At 47.2% G+C, this 17,179-nt stretch overlaps 1 protein-coding gene across 5 annotated transcripts in view; it reads left to right on the top strand.

The window, feature by feature from the left end:
• The window catches only part of TTLL6 (tubulin tyrosine ligase like 6), a 61,373-nt gene that overhangs the window by 17,851 nt on the left and 26,343 nt on the right, over nucleotides 1–17,179 (top strand). For 3 of the 5 annotated variants that reach the window (XM_070479335.1, XM_070479333.1, XM_020870772.2), the window contains exons 1-7: nucleotides 5,902–5,942; nucleotides 6,910–7,028; nucleotides 7,167–7,297; nucleotides 8,884–9,040; nucleotides 9,813–9,956; nucleotides 10,582–10,667; nucleotides 15,844–16,069. In XM_070479335.1, coding sequence (XP_070335436.1) covers nucleotides 7,008–7,028; nucleotides 7,167–7,297; nucleotides 8,884–9,040; nucleotides 9,813–9,956; nucleotides 10,582–10,667; nucleotides 15,844–16,069 — 765 coding nt within the window. In that variant the 5' untranslated portion in view covers nucleotides 5,902–5,942; nucleotides 6,910–7,007. Of the gene's footprint in view, nucleotides 1–4,823; nucleotides 5,045–5,901; nucleotides 5,943–6,909; nucleotides 7,029–7,166; nucleotides 7,298–8,883; nucleotides 9,041–9,812; nucleotides 9,957–10,581; nucleotides 10,668–15,843; nucleotides 16,070–17,179 lie in introns of those variants that run through there. The other 2 variants (XM_070479334.1, XM_020870773.2) reach the window with 2 other exon arrangements.

Genomic DNA, 17,179 nt, shown 5'->3' on the forward strand with positions numbered 1-17,179 from the left:
GTAAGAGAGTATCTATGGTATGATATTATGAGGATGAGATGAGACAGTATGTATGTAAAGTGCTTTAGTATAATTAATACCTGTTATACTTGGTAAGTATAATTAATACTTGTTTACTTGGTAAGTGGGCTTCCCAGGTGGCGCTAGTGGTAAAGAATCTGCCTGCCAATGCAGGAGACGTAAGAGACATGGGTTTGTTCTCTGGGTTGGGAAGACCCCCTGGAGGAGGGCATAGCAACCCACTCCAGTATTCTTGCCTGGAGAATCCCATGAACAGAGGAGCCTGGTGGGCTACAGTCCATAGGGTCACACACAGTCACACAGGACTGAAGCGACTTAGCACGCATGCATGCATACTTGGTAAGTAGGTTGTAAATAGTATTTACTATTATAGTGAATGAAACTGTTTTAAATGCCTGCTATATGAAAGGATGCAAAGTCAATGCTTTGAAAAAGTTATTTTTTATGCTCACACAACATTTCTATTATATAGATGAGGAGAAGGAACCTTAGACAGGTGAAACTAGTTCCTGCATTTATTCATCCTTCCACTTCATTCATTCAAGAAGCATAGGGATCTCTGTTATGTGCCAGACACTGTGGCAAGAATTGAGAATTTACAATAGCCTCTTCCATCAGAGAAGTCACAGTCCAGGGCCACATAGCTGAGAATGATAGCAAATAGTGAGCACCTGCTATGTGCCAGGCACTCTCCTAAGCATACTGTATTAACTCAAATGAATTACTGTATTTAATTCTCATGGCTGGGGCACACCATTTTACAGATGAGGAAACTAAGGCAGAGAGCCGTTATGATAAGTAAATTGCCTGAGATCACACAACTAGGAAGTGGCAAAGCATGGACTTAAATCTAGGCAGATAGACTCCAGAATCTTGAGTTCTTAGCCACTTCATTACAGCTGCCTCTTAGTAAGTGGTTTAAAGCCACATCCCTGACTGCACAGGCCCTTTGTTGTTGTTTTCAGTTACTCAGCGTGACCCCATAGACTGCAACACACCAGGCTTCCCTGTCTTTCACCATCTCCTGGAGCTTGCTCAAACTCATGTCCACTAAGTCGGTGATGCCATCCAATCAGCTCATCCTCTGTCATCCCCTTTTCCTCCTGCCTTCAGTCTTTCTCAGCATCAGGGTCTTTTCTGAGTCAGTTCTTCTCATGTGGCCAAAATATTGGGGCTTCAGCATCAGGCACAGGCCCTCCCATTGGGATATAAGTACCGTATCTCAGGATGCCAGCAGCAGCCCCCTTCCCTCTTTTGTATTCTCCTTAACCTTGTTCTTTGAATCTGTGGCCTCACCTCTTTTGATTTCTCGAGGCTTCAAGATTGCTTTTGACCAAATTTTAAGACAGGAGAGTAGGTAGAAACCCCCAGGTTAACAGGGAGTAGTTGCTGAGACTGGGAAAGAAAAGTTGAGATCTGCTAGCAGAATCTGAGTAAATTCGGATGTCTGTGGGGTCAGACTTGGAGCCTAAATGAAAGAGAAGTGACCTGGGGCATACAAAAGTGTTTCCTCTCTCTCTCAATGCTGCTAAATGGAAAACAATAATAACATGAGGGTAACCGTCACTTGGCTCCTGAATCAGGGAGACAGTAGGGAATGATAGGGACTGAGGCAGACTGGAAAATGTCTAGAGAGGGAGCCATTGCTCAGTTCTGGTTGATTGCCGGCCTGAAGCAATGGGGACCTCCTTTTCCGAAAGGAATGGACATCTAGATTTTTATGACAGATCTACATTTCCTAGTTATTGGCAGCTACTTCCCTTTTACATCTCCTAACAGTGATGACCACTACTGTGGGGCAAGTAAACATTTCTGTAGGCTAGACTCAGAAGGCAAACCCTTGTGGCAAATATTGAGTGAGCTGTTCTCTTTTAGGGGCTGGAGAGAAGCCAACCGGATTTAGCCTTGGGTATGAACAGGAAGGAGAGAGCTGGGGGAAGAGAAAGCTCCCAAAGACAAAGCGAAAATAGTCACACGTGGCAATCAATGACTGTTGTCTGCTGTCTTGCATCTGTCTCGGGCGCCTTCTGAGTGTGTCTCACGTAGCCTAGTTTACAGAGGAAGGTGGGCAAGTCTGCCCTGATGAACCCACAGACCTACACAAGCTCCGTCCCTTCCTTGCTTTCTGTGCCCGAGGCTCTCTTGTGCAAGAGTAAACAGAATTTGACTGGCTTTTTTTGGGGGGTTGGGGGAGGGTTGTTGTTCTCTTTGAGGCAGACAAATACAAGCAACCAGACTTGTTTTTACCAAGGATTTGAAAAAGGGCAAAGACAACTTGCAACTCCAGAGGCCAGATTCAGGGTCAGTTTTCCCTCCTCAAGTTAACATTAACCTTTAGGTAAACGAGCCACTCCTCCTAGAGGGCTTGGTAAACAGGAGCCATTGTGGGGGCCAGGGGAGGGGAGCCGGCCGTTTACCCGGCAGGAAGCGAGCCGTCCAAGGTCAAGATTTCATGTACTGCAGTCCTCTTGAACTTTTCCAAGAATATGCCTGTTCGCTGAGAAAAACTGACGCACAACGCCCAGGTTTCATCCGTTAATTGCACTGAGTACAACCTTTCTCCCCCTGCTCAGGGCAGGCGTCACCGCAGATGGCTTGGCTGTGAGGAACAGCCCTTTTCAGCAAGAGAGAGAAACAAGTGGCAGTTCTTGGCCACTTCACAGCTCTGCTGTTCCTCTCAGTGGTGGCTACGAGCATTCAGTGAGATGGTGTATGTGAAAATTCTTTGGAACACCTAAGGAATTATGTCCATGTAGGGTTTTATTATTAAATTATTCATAGGTAGCCTCTGAATTAGAGCACCCTCCCCCATTTTGGTTTGAAAAAGAAATGGAGAGTGGTGGCAGGGTATCGTAATGTTAAATAAAACACGGCTGTAAGGTATCAAACTTGTCTGGAATTAGCAAAGTTGGGTATAGAGGGGAGGTGATTCCCAAGAGGTTGTGTGACTCTGGTGAGCCTGGTGTCATTGCAGGTTGCTGGTGGTAGTTGAAAAATTGTTGGAATCCTTCTGGGAAATAACATGGTGATATAAATAAATAATTAAAATATCAGAGGCTACATAATTTCCATATTCATTAACTTAGTCATTCTGGTTCTGGATAAATATCTTAAGAATATAATCCTAAAGAAATAAAGGCTCTTCTACACATGAAAGTGTGCATTTTAGAGCTATTTATATAATAGCAGGATTGAAAGCAATTTTCATTGTCAATATCTGCATTTAATTGCAATAGCTGGTTAAATTCGGACACATTCCTTCAGTGGGATATTATTACACAATGATGAAAAGCTGGAACTATGTAAACTTTGCCACAACCAAAAGAATAGTTATGATATGATAGTAAAGGACAAAAAGCAGGTCAAATGTTGTTTATTATGCAATTATAATTATATAAGACTTTTAATTATATAAGACATATATATAAGACATATAATTATATAAGACTAATGATAATTAGAATTTTAGAATAAAAAGGAATATACAAGGGATTCCTCTCTGGTCCAGTCTCTCAGACTTTGTCTTCCCATGTAGGAGACACAGGTGTGATCCCTGGACCAGGAACTAAGATTTCACCTGCCTTGCGGCCAAAAACCAAAACATAAAACAGAAGCAGTTTTGTAACAAATTCAATAAAGACTTATAAAATTGTCCACATTCAAAAATAGTCTTTAAAAAGAATACACGAAAAAGCCAAAGTTGCTCTGTTAGTTACAGGTGGCTTCCCACCTTGCCCTTTTCTGAGCTTCCTTTAATGTTATAACATTAACAATATTTCAATGATAATAATAAATTAGAACAAATTGTAGTAAAGATATTAACCATCTTTTAAAAGCCAAGGAGTTTTGAGGAAAGAATAGGGTAATTAGCAAGAGGACTATTGGCATCAAATCAGAGGGATTAAAATAATGAAGAGGTTGGTGGGGTTTGGGGAGGTGAGGAGAGGAGGAGGAAGCACCAGAAATCTGGTTTTATGGTCATAGAAGCCTCAGATGTGAAGGGGATATGAATCAGTTCATTGGGCCTGGGCAGTTCTGGGTACCCAAAGCACATTCCTAAGGATTAGTGAAGCAAAACCATGTCAAAGAACTTGATATTTGAAATTTCAAGCAAGCATCAAGGAAGTCATCATGGAGGTGGGGTTAGGGATGAGAACTTTGCTGGACTTCCTTGTAGGTATTTTATGATTTTTTCATGCTTTTATTTTGAATTGGATGGTGAGGGAGATACTGTAGCCTCTTCTGTGGTTGAAGTCTCTGAAGGGTTGCATCTGACCCTGGGCTGGAGTCTTGCTCAGTCAGCTACAAGTCAGTCCATCACTTGTGAATGCCAGTTGTGTTCATTCTCAGGCCAGCAAATTGCATGAGGGTTGTTTGGTGCAGCGCCTGAATAGTTAACAGACCTCCTCAAAGCACCCCATTTACAGCCACAGGGACCAACTCCCTCAGCTAGGGAGGCTCATAGTTCTGAGGCTGTCTCCAGACACTCACTCAGTTTTAATAATGAGACTGTTTACCTGGTACCAGGCATAGCATCTCAGCTTGCTATGATGCTGAAAACCCCAGGAGGGAAAAACCAAGGCCAGAGTTGGCTGAGTGAGTCCCCAAGGTCATAGTCATGGCAAAAGGTGGAATCAGCTCCCTGCTGGAGTGTGCAAAAACCATGGAGGTGAGGTGGCATTTCATAACACTGCAACCTGTTTTCTGGTTCTGAGTGCTGGCCCACCGCCCACATGAGCAAGGGAGGGGATCCCCCTGCAGGTGGATCTGAGTAACTGCCATTCTGTTTGCCCTCTCTCCAGGGTAGGGGGGCAGTCCCCCGAGCCTCCTCGCAGGCAGGGGAGATGCTCCAGAGCCTACCTTTGGAAGAAGAGGAAGGGACAGACTCAGAAGAGAAAGAGGACGGTTCTATAGAAGATTCAAAAGAAATCAACACCATGGCTTTTGTGAGAGAGAACACTGGGGCGCAAAAGGGACTTCAGAGTGCCCATTCGCAAGGCAAGAAGAAGAGGAAGAAAAAGAGGTTAGGATTGCAAGATGGGGAATGGGGATCCATGTTGGGAAAAGCAGGAGGGACCTGGAGGGGAGGGGGCCTCAGCGGCTAAGGAGTAGGTAAAGGAGAAACTGTGGAGTAAGTCACACCATTTTTGGTTCATATAAAAAGAACCTACTTTTGATTATCTGTTTTATAGAATCAAAGAATGCTGTGTGTAATCTAAAACCACACCTGTCCTAATCTTCATTCTGTTGTGTGGGGAGAAAATTGTGTGGGGAGGGACAATTTTCTCATTTTAAGAAAGTACTTATTGTCTTGGGGGTGTAGGATACTTTAAGTGTAACAGAACCACGTTGATTTCTTAGGATCTGACTGTGGCTTCTGTATTCCAGTTCTTATTTAATATTTTGCCATACCCTACTCCATTCTTGGGGGAGGGTGGAATGAATCACTTCTCAGACTGATTGATATCTGACATCTTCTCCGATTTCTAACTCATAGTTTCCCTTAATTGGGGGCAATAGGAGGGACACCATTAAATATTTTGGCCAAAAAGATGTTCACTTCCTATTCCTGATGGGCCACTGGAATTAGAGGATTGAGGAGTGATGATGTAAATGTGAAGCTTTAAGCAAAATCAGCCATAAACACAATACAGAATTTCTAGCTCATAGGCAGAGCAACAGTACTCTGCACCAAAGTTTTCTGTCACTATGCAGCTACAGGGATATGTATCCTCAATAACAGGGATGGTCAAAGCAGGCTCAGTGTGGCCACTGAGATTTCACTCAGCTCCCATGGGACTGGATATTTCTGCATGCAGTCACTTGTTCTGGCAAGTGTGTCTGTCTCTGTCTTGGTGCTTTCCCCTTTCTCTTTTCCAGATGATTGGTGATCAATCTATCCAGCTGCCGATATGAGAGTGGTGAGCATCTGTCTTCAATGCATCCACCATGGGGATCCCACTGGATTCCCCCAAAGAGTTGGGAAGGGTCACTTATATATTCCTGAGGATGGGAAGGGGGTGTCTGCTAATTGTGTTCTTTGCATCTCCCAGTCCAATTAACTATTTGAGAAAGTTGGGAATCTCATTCCAAGAAAATATGAGTTTTGATCTCGTATTGCTGAGATCTCATTTGAGATCATTTGATCTCATAGTGGTGTGTACTTCCACTATCTGTAGTTCCCATGTATGGTTATTGGGGGATCTATTGAAGAGCTGGCAGCGATGGCTGCAATCATTGGCTCTTTTTTGGAGCACAAGTTACAAACTGGCGGTCCGTGGGCTAAAGATGACCTGCAGACCTACTTTGACTGCAGAGCAGAGTGTTATTATTTTCACTTTGAATTTGGGTGCTTTAGGCTGGTCCTGACTCTTCTGGTCACTATAGGCACTTCTGCCTTTCCAGGTCCTTGAAGGTATTTGAATTTATGTTGGAGTCAGCTCCCAGTTATTAATAGGGACCAGGAAAGAAGGATGTGTGTGGTTTTGAAATACACTGTGTAGTTTTCTTCTGTCAATTTACCTTACTAATTAAGCTTGGTTTTGGCTGACGTTAAGGATTAGTTTATATTCCCTGAACACTCAGTGCTAGTGTTTGGAGGAAAGCCAAAGGCCTGCTTCCTGGCAAGGGTGGGTGAAACACTGACCTCAGAAAACCTTCTGTGGTGATCACTGGGCACCAGCCGCACTCTCCAATAGCTTTCTATTCTCTGTGTTCCTTTCTTGGCAAAAGTGTGTCCAGATGGGGCAAGATGGCTTCCGGTCCCAAGGAGCCCACTAGTCTGGCTTCCGTGTACAGTCTGGGAGCACCTAGAAACGTAACCTCCCCCTCTTGTGCTCCTTCCCCACCTCCCCCCTGATGGGTCTTTCTTCCTCCCCCTCCTGGCAGTGCGTAGGGCCGCCCAACAGTATGGCCTTCGAGAGGGAGGAGAAAGTGATGACTGGACGCTCTACTGGACTGACTTCTCAGTGTCACTGGAACGGGTGATGGAAATGAAAAGTTACCAGGTATCTGGGTCAGAGCTGGTCCTCAGTGTAAGCGTGGCATCAACCCTGTGGGGCCCCACTCTTATGACTGACCCCAAAGGGGAGCTCGTGGGTGCTCCTGTAGGCCCCATTGTTCATGACTTCTGGCTTCCTTTGCAGAAAATCAATCACTTCCCAGGGATGAGTGAAATCTGCCGCAAGGACTTGCTGGCCAGGAATATGAGCCGCATGTTGAAGATGTTCCCGAAAGATTTCCACTTTTTCCCGAGGACCTGGTGTCTTCCTGCTGAGTGAGTGCCCCTTTCTCCACTCCCCAGCCCCAGTTTACATTTTCTTCTTGCCCCTAACCCTGGTTACTACTTTCCCTTCCCATTGGATCTTCCATCTCTCTCTTTTCAGGAAGAGAAGGGATAAAGGGCGTATCCGAGGTTGAGAAAACACAAGGCTCCACCTGTAAAAGTAGATGACATTTAGGGGCTGGGTGCCTTGGAGCCTGTGCCTGCAGTTGGGATGAGAGTTTGTTCTGACCTTGAAAGCTGTTGATTTTGAACTTGTTCCAGTCTTTTCACTGCGCAGTTTCTGAATTTTTGAGGCCTTCGAGCACTTCTGGAGGGAGTGAGGTGATGGTTAGAGCCCTCTAACCATTAGGAGCAGGGAGGGATACCTGACCTCTGACCCATGGCAGGACATGGCAGTCAGCCTTTTCCCATCTCTGTCTCACTATATCCATCTGGAAACTGGACATCCATTCCTGGTACATAAAGTACTCTGGACCACACCGCTGAGAAGCAGGAGAACTGTGAGGTGACATGAGCATGACTTGGGTACAGTCCGGTGTCTGGATGAGGTGGGGGTACAGAAGCACTGCCATCAGAATGATGTTCACAAGGCAGGGGCCCCACAGGAGTCCCACTGTCCCCTCTCCACTGAGTGCTTTCCCAAACCAAGAGCACCAGAGTGCCCAGCTTTTTCGGACTTGTTTAGAACAATTGGCAGAGCTTAGCTGCAACTTAGAAGGAAATGTGTTTGTCATCAGGTCCGCAGGCACCTCCAGATTTCATGGCCACTGAGAGACATTGTAGTTACATGACTTCTCCAGTGGCCACAAAGCTCCTTTGAGTTAAATGGAAAACAAGAAGTATTGCAAGGCTGAGATTTAGAATCCTTTAAGTTGGTTGCTTTCTTCTGAGTATACTTTCTTCAAAGTACATTCGAAGATAGCATTTGCTGGACTACCCTGGTGGTCCAGTGATTAAGACTCCACCTTCCAATGCAGGGGGTGCAGGTTCAATCCTGGTTGCGGAACTAAGATCCCAAATGCCACGGGGTGAGGCCAAAAATTAAAATAAAAAGATAGCATTTTCCCTGTCACTCTAGCTAGAGTGGAGGTGTTACAGAGGAAAAGCTGAAGTGCAGAGCGGGGAAGGAGATCCAAAGTCACATCATTTGTCAGGGCTTGAGTCAGATTCAGAACTCTACATCTCTTATTTGTAAACTGAAAGCCAAACTGTGTGGATCACAATTACCTTTACGGGCTGTGAAGCATGTACCAACACCTTGCCTGCATTGTGTCATGTATGAGATAACTGTCATTGTCCTCATTGTGTAGATGATGGAACTGAGGTTTAGTGAGGTCAAGTCCTTGCAACGGGCCACACTGCTGGTGAGTGATGTTGCCTGGGTTTAAATCCAGCTCTGATCTCCCTCCAGAGCCCATCCTCTCTCCACTATGTGTGCTCCACTGGCTCTCCAGATCTCTGGGCATCTGTCTGTCAATTCCAGGGGGTTTGTCACTTTTTAAAAAAGAATAAAGAGCTCGCTTTCATTTTCACTGATCCTCAGCTAAAGGTGTCTCATTCCCTCCCTGCTCTGGTAGCTGGGGAGATTTGCAGAACTACAGCAGGTCAAGAAAAAATAAGACTTACATCTGTAAGCCGGATTCGGGCTGCCAAGGGAAAGGTATATTCATCACCCGAACAGTGAAAGAAATCAAACCAGGGGAGGATATGATCTGTCAGCTCTATATCTCAAAGGTACTTCCTCATCATGACTATTTATTTATCATCCACAGCACCCTCAGGCTGTAGCTTCACTGTGAAACTAGGGAAGGGAGGGTGGGGAGGGAGTGATACAAATCTTCTGCCTTATACTTGGTCAGACCAAGCCTTCTGACTGGAGAGGTGACATGTGCCTAGGCCAGAGTGCCCTTGGAGGTTGGTCTGGCCCTGCCAGGCTGGCCCCTTGCCTCTAACAAACAGCCTCCAGAGACACTGATCTCTGGAAATCCCACCTCCTTTGGGAGAGAGGAGTAGGCCTGGAGAGATCAGGGTAGCCAGCTTTACTGCGTGGCTGGAGATAAAGCCCGGTACAGAGAGGGAGCCTTCTAGAAGGTACATGGAAGGGACACCTGGCTGGCACTTCCATCAGCATTGCAACTGCAGGGAGAATTCTGGCAGAAGGCGGCAGGAGCATATACAGTCCTGGATGGTGACACATGTCCTTCATCACAGGACTTTTTCGTGTTATTTTGTCTCATTGCCAGGAGAGCTCTTCAGCGTAGTTACTTGTGCCACTCGACAGATCAGGAAACACAGGCCAGGTGTGCTTTAGTGACTCCCACCAGGTCACATGATGGGTCACAGGGCCCAGGCCCCACATCTCCCTCTCCAGTCCCGGCCCAGGCCACCCTTTTTTAAACACAGGCAACATTGGGACTGACGCCACAAAAGGCAAGACAGGGCCCCGATGAGCTTCAAGCCTGGGTTTCTCCTCTGATGCTGTGTGGCTCCTGTTCTCTCCTTCCAGCCCTTTATCATTGACGGGTTCAAGTTCGACTTACGGATTTATGTGCTCATGACATCCTGTGACCCCCTCAGGATTTTTGTATACAATGAAGGACTGGCACGCTTCGCCACCACCTCTTACTCCCATCCCTGCACAGACAACCTGGTGAGCTCGGGGACATGCTGCCTCCACTTCCTCTTTAAGCTGGTAAAAAACCCTGGTTACACCTGCATTCTCAAGGCATGTTGAATGTGGCCGTCCCTTGCTGGACTCTCAATTACCGTGTGACAGGATGTATCTGTTCTTGGATTTGGCCTTCCCAAGAGCCCTCAGAAATAGGGATTATCATCTCCAGTTTACAGATGAGGAAACTAAAATCCAGTTATAAGGACAGCAGAACTAGGAAAGTCCAGGACCTTGGGCCAAGGTCCAAGTTCACAGAACTAGGAAGAGGCGAGGATAGGACTCATGGCCTGACTGTAAAACCACAGTTCCATGGTACTCAAAAAAAGGACATGGGCAAGCCCCCAGCCCTCCCCCCACATCCCTGGCCCCAGGGTTCCTCAGGTCTTCCTCAGCAGAGTGCCACTCAGCCTCTGGAGTGGAAGTATCATGCTCCAGGCTGTAGGGTACCCCTTCTTTCTTCCTCCTTTTTGCCAGTGTATGTAAGCCGTAAGACATCCTCTTCCTTTTCCTTCTCTTTAAGTCCCAGGGCCCACGGGAGGGCGCAGAGAGGAAGTGGGAAGCTGCACTTCCTTCTGACCCCACAGACTTGTGTCTCTTTCCCCAGGATGATATCTGCATGCACCTGACTAATTATTCCATTAATAAGCACAGTGCCAATTTCCTTCAAGATGCTCACTCTGGCAGCAAGAGGTAAGGAAGCAGTTCCCCTTCTCTTTCCCTGCTGGACTCAGAGCTGCTCTCTGCGATTCTACTCGAATCCCATCAGTCCCTATCAGTGTTTCTATCTCAGATCTTGTGGTCTCAGAAAATATTTCTTTTCCTCTAAACCCAGAACAGACGCCTTAGTCTCTGCCTTCTGGCTGTTAATCATTAAAAGAAGGTCACATCATAAACCCTAGGGGGTTGGGAGGAGGAGAGATAAACATGAACTGTTTCCCCAGCAGGATACACACACACACCAAAACATACTCATATTACAGTTGGCCCTTCTGACATTTGCAGACCAACAGCTATTTATCGATTGCTGGTCTGCCACCGGAGAAGGACTGCCAGGCCTGGGGTTCCCTGGGGTGTTGCTCCAACAGAGATTCTCAAATGATGTGGCATGATGTCCTGATGTGACATGACCTGTGGCTAGCTGGCTGGAAGTTTCCCCAGAAGAATGGGGGGAAATGGGAGGAATGCATGAGTCTTTTCCCTAGTGGTTTTTACATTTCTCTGGTCATCTAATCCTGTCTCATTGATGTTTTTTTTTTTTTTTGTCTCATTAAGTTTTAAGATGACTAGGCTAAAGGGAAGGGCAAGGAAGGCCTGTGTGGCGGGGCCCATGTTGGTGCTTTGAGTGCATGTTTTTTTTTCATTGAATTTTCACAATACCATGGCAGAGGTGCCATCACCTCCCTCTTGTAGGTGGACAACTATGAGTTAGGCACCACCTCCATTTTATAGATGAGGAGACCGGGCCTCTGAGAGGTTAAATAAGCTGCTGAAAATTACAGGCTATAAATGCTAGAGCTGGACACAAATGCCACTCTGTCAGATTCCAAGGCGCATGATCTTTCTCTTGTATCAGGCTTAAAGGACTGATAAATAGAGTCTGTTTGGCTTCAGAGCATCAGAGAAGCACAGGAAATTTCACAACTCCCTTGGCAGCAGAGTTCCACAAAGCGAAAGGAAAGTCAGTAGGTTAAGCCTGCTGGAAGGGGACATGTCGGGTGGATAGGTGATCTCCCCCTTGTCCTAGAGTGCCAACCACCCATCTTGTCCACAGCTCCCTGACCTCCTCTTTGCCTACCTGATCCTTGGGGACCCACTGGCATTCTGCACTGTTCCGTGTTGAACATCAGGGCTTGGCGAGGCCCAGCTTCTAGTCCCTGCTCTGACTCTCGCTGGCTGAGTCATCTGGAGCAAGTCCGTTCACCTCTATGAGGCTCCGTTTCTTGGTCTGTAGGATGAGAGCAATGAGATGCCCTGCCCTGCCCACCTCATAGGTTCACTCCAAGCCTCACGTGACCTGTGAGAGCACCCAGACAGTGCTCTTAATTACTGTGGTTTCTCTTTAGTCTAAAGGCATGTAGTTAAATGACCATCATCCCCCTCCTCTTATAAGAACAAACACCCCACTAACAGACTTTGGGCCCTCAGGCTGTGATGGGTGGTGTATGTGGTGCCAGGACCAAGGTGGGGGTGTAGAGTATTGTTCTGCTGCCTTTATTCTCCCTCCTTCCTTCCTCTTCTTTTGCTTTGCCTCTCTCACCCAGGCCTGGCCTCACTGCTCTGCTCTTCTCCATGCCCCTCTCTGCTGGAGCCCCCTCTCCTACCTGCCCCTGCAGTCCCCCACTCACCCTTTCTCTAGGCCCATCTCTCCTCAGCTGCACCTGGATGTCTCAGTGTTGCTTTCTGCTCAGCATTTCCCAATGTCCTGAATCCTCTCTCCTCATGTCCACCCCAGCAGTCCAAGCTTCCCCCTCTCTACCTGCTGACTCACAGGATTGGAGAGTTTGGTATCATCTCAGATGTTTCCTTTTTCAGCAAATCATTAAATTCTGAAGTTCCTTCCTTCAAATGTCCCCCAGTCCTTTCCTTTCCACCAGGCCCCAACCTTGGCTCAGCCTCTTCCTTGACTGTTGCATGACCTCATCACTTCTCCTTAGCTCCAGGCACTTCTGCTTAACCTTTTTGTACATCCGATTTCTCATCTTTGAAATGACGAGATTGGGACATCCCTGGTGGTCCAATGTCTAAAACTCCGCACTCCCATGCAGGGGACCCAGGTTCAATCCCTGGTCAGGGAACTAGATCCCAGATGCTTCAACTGAAAGATCCGGAATGCCACATCAAAGGCTCGGTGTAGCCAAACAAATAAATGAAATGACATGATAGGGAGTTCCCTGGTGGTCCCGTGGTTGGGATTCCGAATTTCCACTGCAGGGGGCACATGGGTTTGATCGCTAGTCAGTTCACTGATCAGATCCCACAAGCCATGCAGTGCAAAATAAATACAAATAGATAAATAAAATGATGCGATAAAGCTGAATCCTGGTCAGCCAGCCCCAAACAGATTTACCATAAGAACTTATTGAGATGATATGTATGAATAGGCCTCAAAAACCATAACCCCCATGCAGGTAGCTCATATTATTATTATACACTCCATATACTCATTACTTCTGCACTCAGGTAACCAGTATGGTTCCAGGTGCCTAGAGCACCAGTTCAAACTCCTCTAGTCAGGCTATGCTTTGACCAGACCCCATTTCCCACTATTATTATTACTACACTAATAGTTACCGTTTTATTTGTTGGGACTTGCTGTCTGCCAGGCACTGCTCTGAGAAATTTATACACCTCGATACATTTAATTCTCACAATGACACTGTTAAGTTGGCATGATTTCCCAAGTTTGCATATTAGGGAACAGGTGTAAAAAGGTTAGGAAACTTGCCCAAGGTTACACAGCTAGAAAGTGGCAGAGCTGGAATTAACTCCTGAGTCTGGTCCATACCCTTAACTACTAGTAACACTGTCTGCACCATCCACTCTGTGGTGTTCTCTCAGGATGTTCTTTTGCTTAATTTTTGATACACAGGCCTTGCTCATTCCCACTTCTCTGCCTTTGCTCAGCTCCAACTGAAAACATAGGGAAACATCCTTGAAGGCCCTTCTGTCTAACTAAGCTCTGTGTTGCCTTCTCTGACCTGGTCCTAGATGCTGGTCCAGCCACATAACCACTGCAGTGTGGGGGAAACCCATCTTCTCTGTGGGCCTCTGTTTCCTCACTTGTCAGATGGGAGGATTGTCTTCCATCTCTAAGGACAAGCCTGTGGAATCTAAGTCTAATCACCCCAGAAGCCTCTCCATCTCTGGACTCCCACCATCCTCCTGGTCAACATCAGCTGTAGCCTGTAACTACTCTTTGCCTGGAGCACATGTTTGTCTTCTGTCCCTAGTTGTCCTTAAGTTCTTTGAGGGTTAGTATGGTGCCCTGGCTTTAGAATCTAGGTGCTTCCCATGTTTTGGGGCAGAGTGTCTTCCTTCTCTCCCTCCAGTTTGCTTTCACCTCTCCTCATTCTCCTCTTCCTCACCTTTTGAAACCATCTGCTTCTCCAACTGACTGCCTCACCTGCCCTAGACTACCCCCTTCCTAGCTTGACACCAGCCATACCCGCAGTAAATCCCCACCAGACTGCAAACTCAGTAGCAGCAGTGAAGAAGAAAAACTGGAAACGTGGCAGGTCTCCGGGGCAGAGACTGGGCCTTATTCATCTTTCAGGGAGCCTGGCACATAGTTGGTATGTTAAATCGAATGGACTAACCACTGGGTGTTATGAATTTACACAGTAATGTCTATTCATTGTGATGTGCCTGAGTCATCAAGAAGATGTTATGTTATGATTCATAATGTCTATTATAAGATGGTAGAGGAGTGTCTAATCTATTTGGGGAATTTTTATTTCCCAGTTAGGCAAATTAAACACTTTTTTTTTTTTTTTTTTTTTTTTACACTTGAGAGGATTGGCTTCAAGGGATCTGGAACATTCATTTATGAGCAGCACTTCATCCTGGACAATGGCAGATGGGAAAGGCATGCCTCTATACTGAGTGTCTCTGTTTATCTGTTGTCCTATAAATGCATCTTTGGTTGTTTCATATGTGTGCTGGCTCTTCAAATGGTCCTTAGGCTTCCCACAGGAGAGGTGCTTGTTTCTCAGGATCCCCTCATTGCATGAATTTTGCACACACAGCAGTGTGTTTGTCGCTCAGTTGTGTCCAACTCTTGGCGACCCCATGGACTGTAGCCCACCAGGCTCCTCTGCCCATGGGATTCTCCAGGCAAGAGGACTGGAGTGGGTTGCCATGCCCTCCTCCAGGGGATCTTCCCGACCCAGGGATCAAACCCATGTCTCTTATATCTCCTGCATTGGCAGGTGGGTTCTTTACTACTAGTGCCACCAGCAGGCCCTTAGTAAATGTGCATTGGCTGCACTGACTGGGGTCCAGCTCTATGGACTGCCTGGTTGAGCTGTGTTTCCTGTCTTCTCGTTCTTCTCTTTCCTTTTCATTCTCCTGCATCACCCATATTTCCTCCTCCAGTGTTTTCACTTCCTACTTTGGTTCTCTGTGCACACGTGTGTGTGTGTGTAAGGGGGCGGGTATCTGTCCCCACCATTTCCTTTTGGACCTGTCAGATTTGTCCTGTCTCTGTACTGTCCAGCTCAGAGCTGACTGGAGCATTTCCTCATGAACTTCTCTGCAAGGGGTAGATATTCTCTGCTATCTGTGACAGGGGGACCAGCCATCTTGGTTTGCCTGTGACTGAGGGGTTTCCTGGGATGTGGGACTTTCAGCTGTAAAGTCAAGACTATCTGGTTTGCCTGGGACAGTGGGTAACCCTATCTGTGGAAATGCTCTGGGGTTGCCTTTTCCCTCTGGGCTTCCCTTTAGGGGGTTAACATTGAACAAAATTAACCACATTTCTGTGTCTTTAGTGTCCCCAGAATCCCCTCAGACGGTGGAAGTGGAACCCAGATATCAGTGGCCTTAAGAGACTCCTTAAGTGCTTCTAATGAACACCAACGGCTAAGAAACCATTGCTACCAAGGCAACATTGTGATGTGGGGTGTTGGTTTCTGCAATTTTTAAAATTCATCCATGAAGCTTTCCACCGAGATACTCAGTCCCTGCCCCAGCCCACAGATGTTTTCTCCTACGGGGAGCTGACACAGCTATTACCCTTGCTCCTCAGTGTCCCTCCCACTGGCTCTGGGGCTTTATCCTCTCTAGAAGTTTCTAGTTTCCAGCATTCTACGGCCTTAGATGACCAGAGGTGGGCTGCCCTGCCTCACGGCCCATGGTTTCCTTCCAGGAAGCTCTCCACCTTCAACATGTACATGGAGAGCCATGGCTACAACGTGGCGCAGATCTGGAGAGACGTCGAGGACGTTATTATCAAGACGATCATCTCGGCCTACCCCATCATCAAGCATAACTACCACACCTGCTTTCCCCACCACACACTCAACAGCGCCTGCTTTGAAATCCTGGGCTTTGACATTTTGTTAGATCACAAACTCAAGCCCTGGCTGCTGGAGGTAGGGAGGTTGGGGTGAGGGGTGAAGCTGGCACCTGTTACTGGGGTCAGTTCCATCCCTTCGCCCTCCTGGCTCAGCTAGGATGTTGTAATCCACTTGCCGAGCATCGACCTCCCTGGCGCTTGCTGCCTGGGGCGTCTCCCGTTGCTGAAAAGTGGCCACCAGAGGGAGGTAGACGGCTGGGAATTAGAGAATTCCTTGTGCTTTCTTGAGGTCCACCCAGACTTAGAAGCTCTGATCTCAGGCAGAGTGACTCTAAAGACAGCTCTACCTTTTCTAACAGAGTTGTCTCCGTCACAGAAAGGAGACTTTGTTGTTCATCAAAGCTGGGTGGAGGATATTTGATATCAGATGGAGCTACTGGGCCTGGCTATCTGGGGCCTGGATTCAGTTCCAAGCACCAGCAGAGAACAACCTAGTGTCTGTGGGCATGGAAAAGGGCAGGGAGCCACTCAGTGAGTTTCCTGTCTCCTCCAGCCCCATGGGGTGATGGGAAGAGGAGGAAGAGAAGCTTCTGGGTGTCTGCATCTCTTCCTGACTGCACCTGTGCAAGCAGGCCTCTCCCATGGCTCTTCAGTGTACACACCAGAAGCAGGGGCAAGGGCAGGGCTGTGGTACAAGTCAGAGGTGATGGTGACGGCTGCCAGTGATACAGAGGCAGCCTGCAGAGGGGAGGACCCAGAATTACATATCAAATTCCTGGGGTCTTGCCTTTCCTCCATTCCTTGCCCTTGTTCCCAAGTACGTGTGGGAAGGAGAATATGGCCGTTTAGAGCTCTTACCAAAGAGCAGAATAAACTACCAGGAGCAAGCCTTCAGAAACTGCTAGAAGTCTTCAAATGTCACATAGTGCCTCTGAACAATATGGACTCTTCTGTGAGCAGGAATGAGTCCTTTCAGTCCTCCCACCATCCTGACCCTTAACCCCTATCAGGATCCTGAATGCATGCATCACTCCTTTCCCCTCCCCACCTCCCAGCCTGGCCCTCTGGACTGCCCTCTTCCATCTGGTCTCTGGGGTGCACAGTGAATGGGAGGGAGCAAATGCACCCCAGATGGAGGGGAAACCAAAGACAGACTTGCCATGCTCCTCAGGAATTCAGGACTGAA

This window comes from Odocoileus virginianus, chromosome 17, assembly GCF_023699985.2.
Source record: "Odocoileus virginianus isolate 20LAN1187 ecotype Illinois chromosome 17, Ovbor_1.2, whole genome shotgun sequence".
Lineage (NCBI taxonomy): Eukaryota > Metazoa > Chordata > Mammalia > Artiodactyla > Cervidae > Odocoileus > Odocoileus virginianus.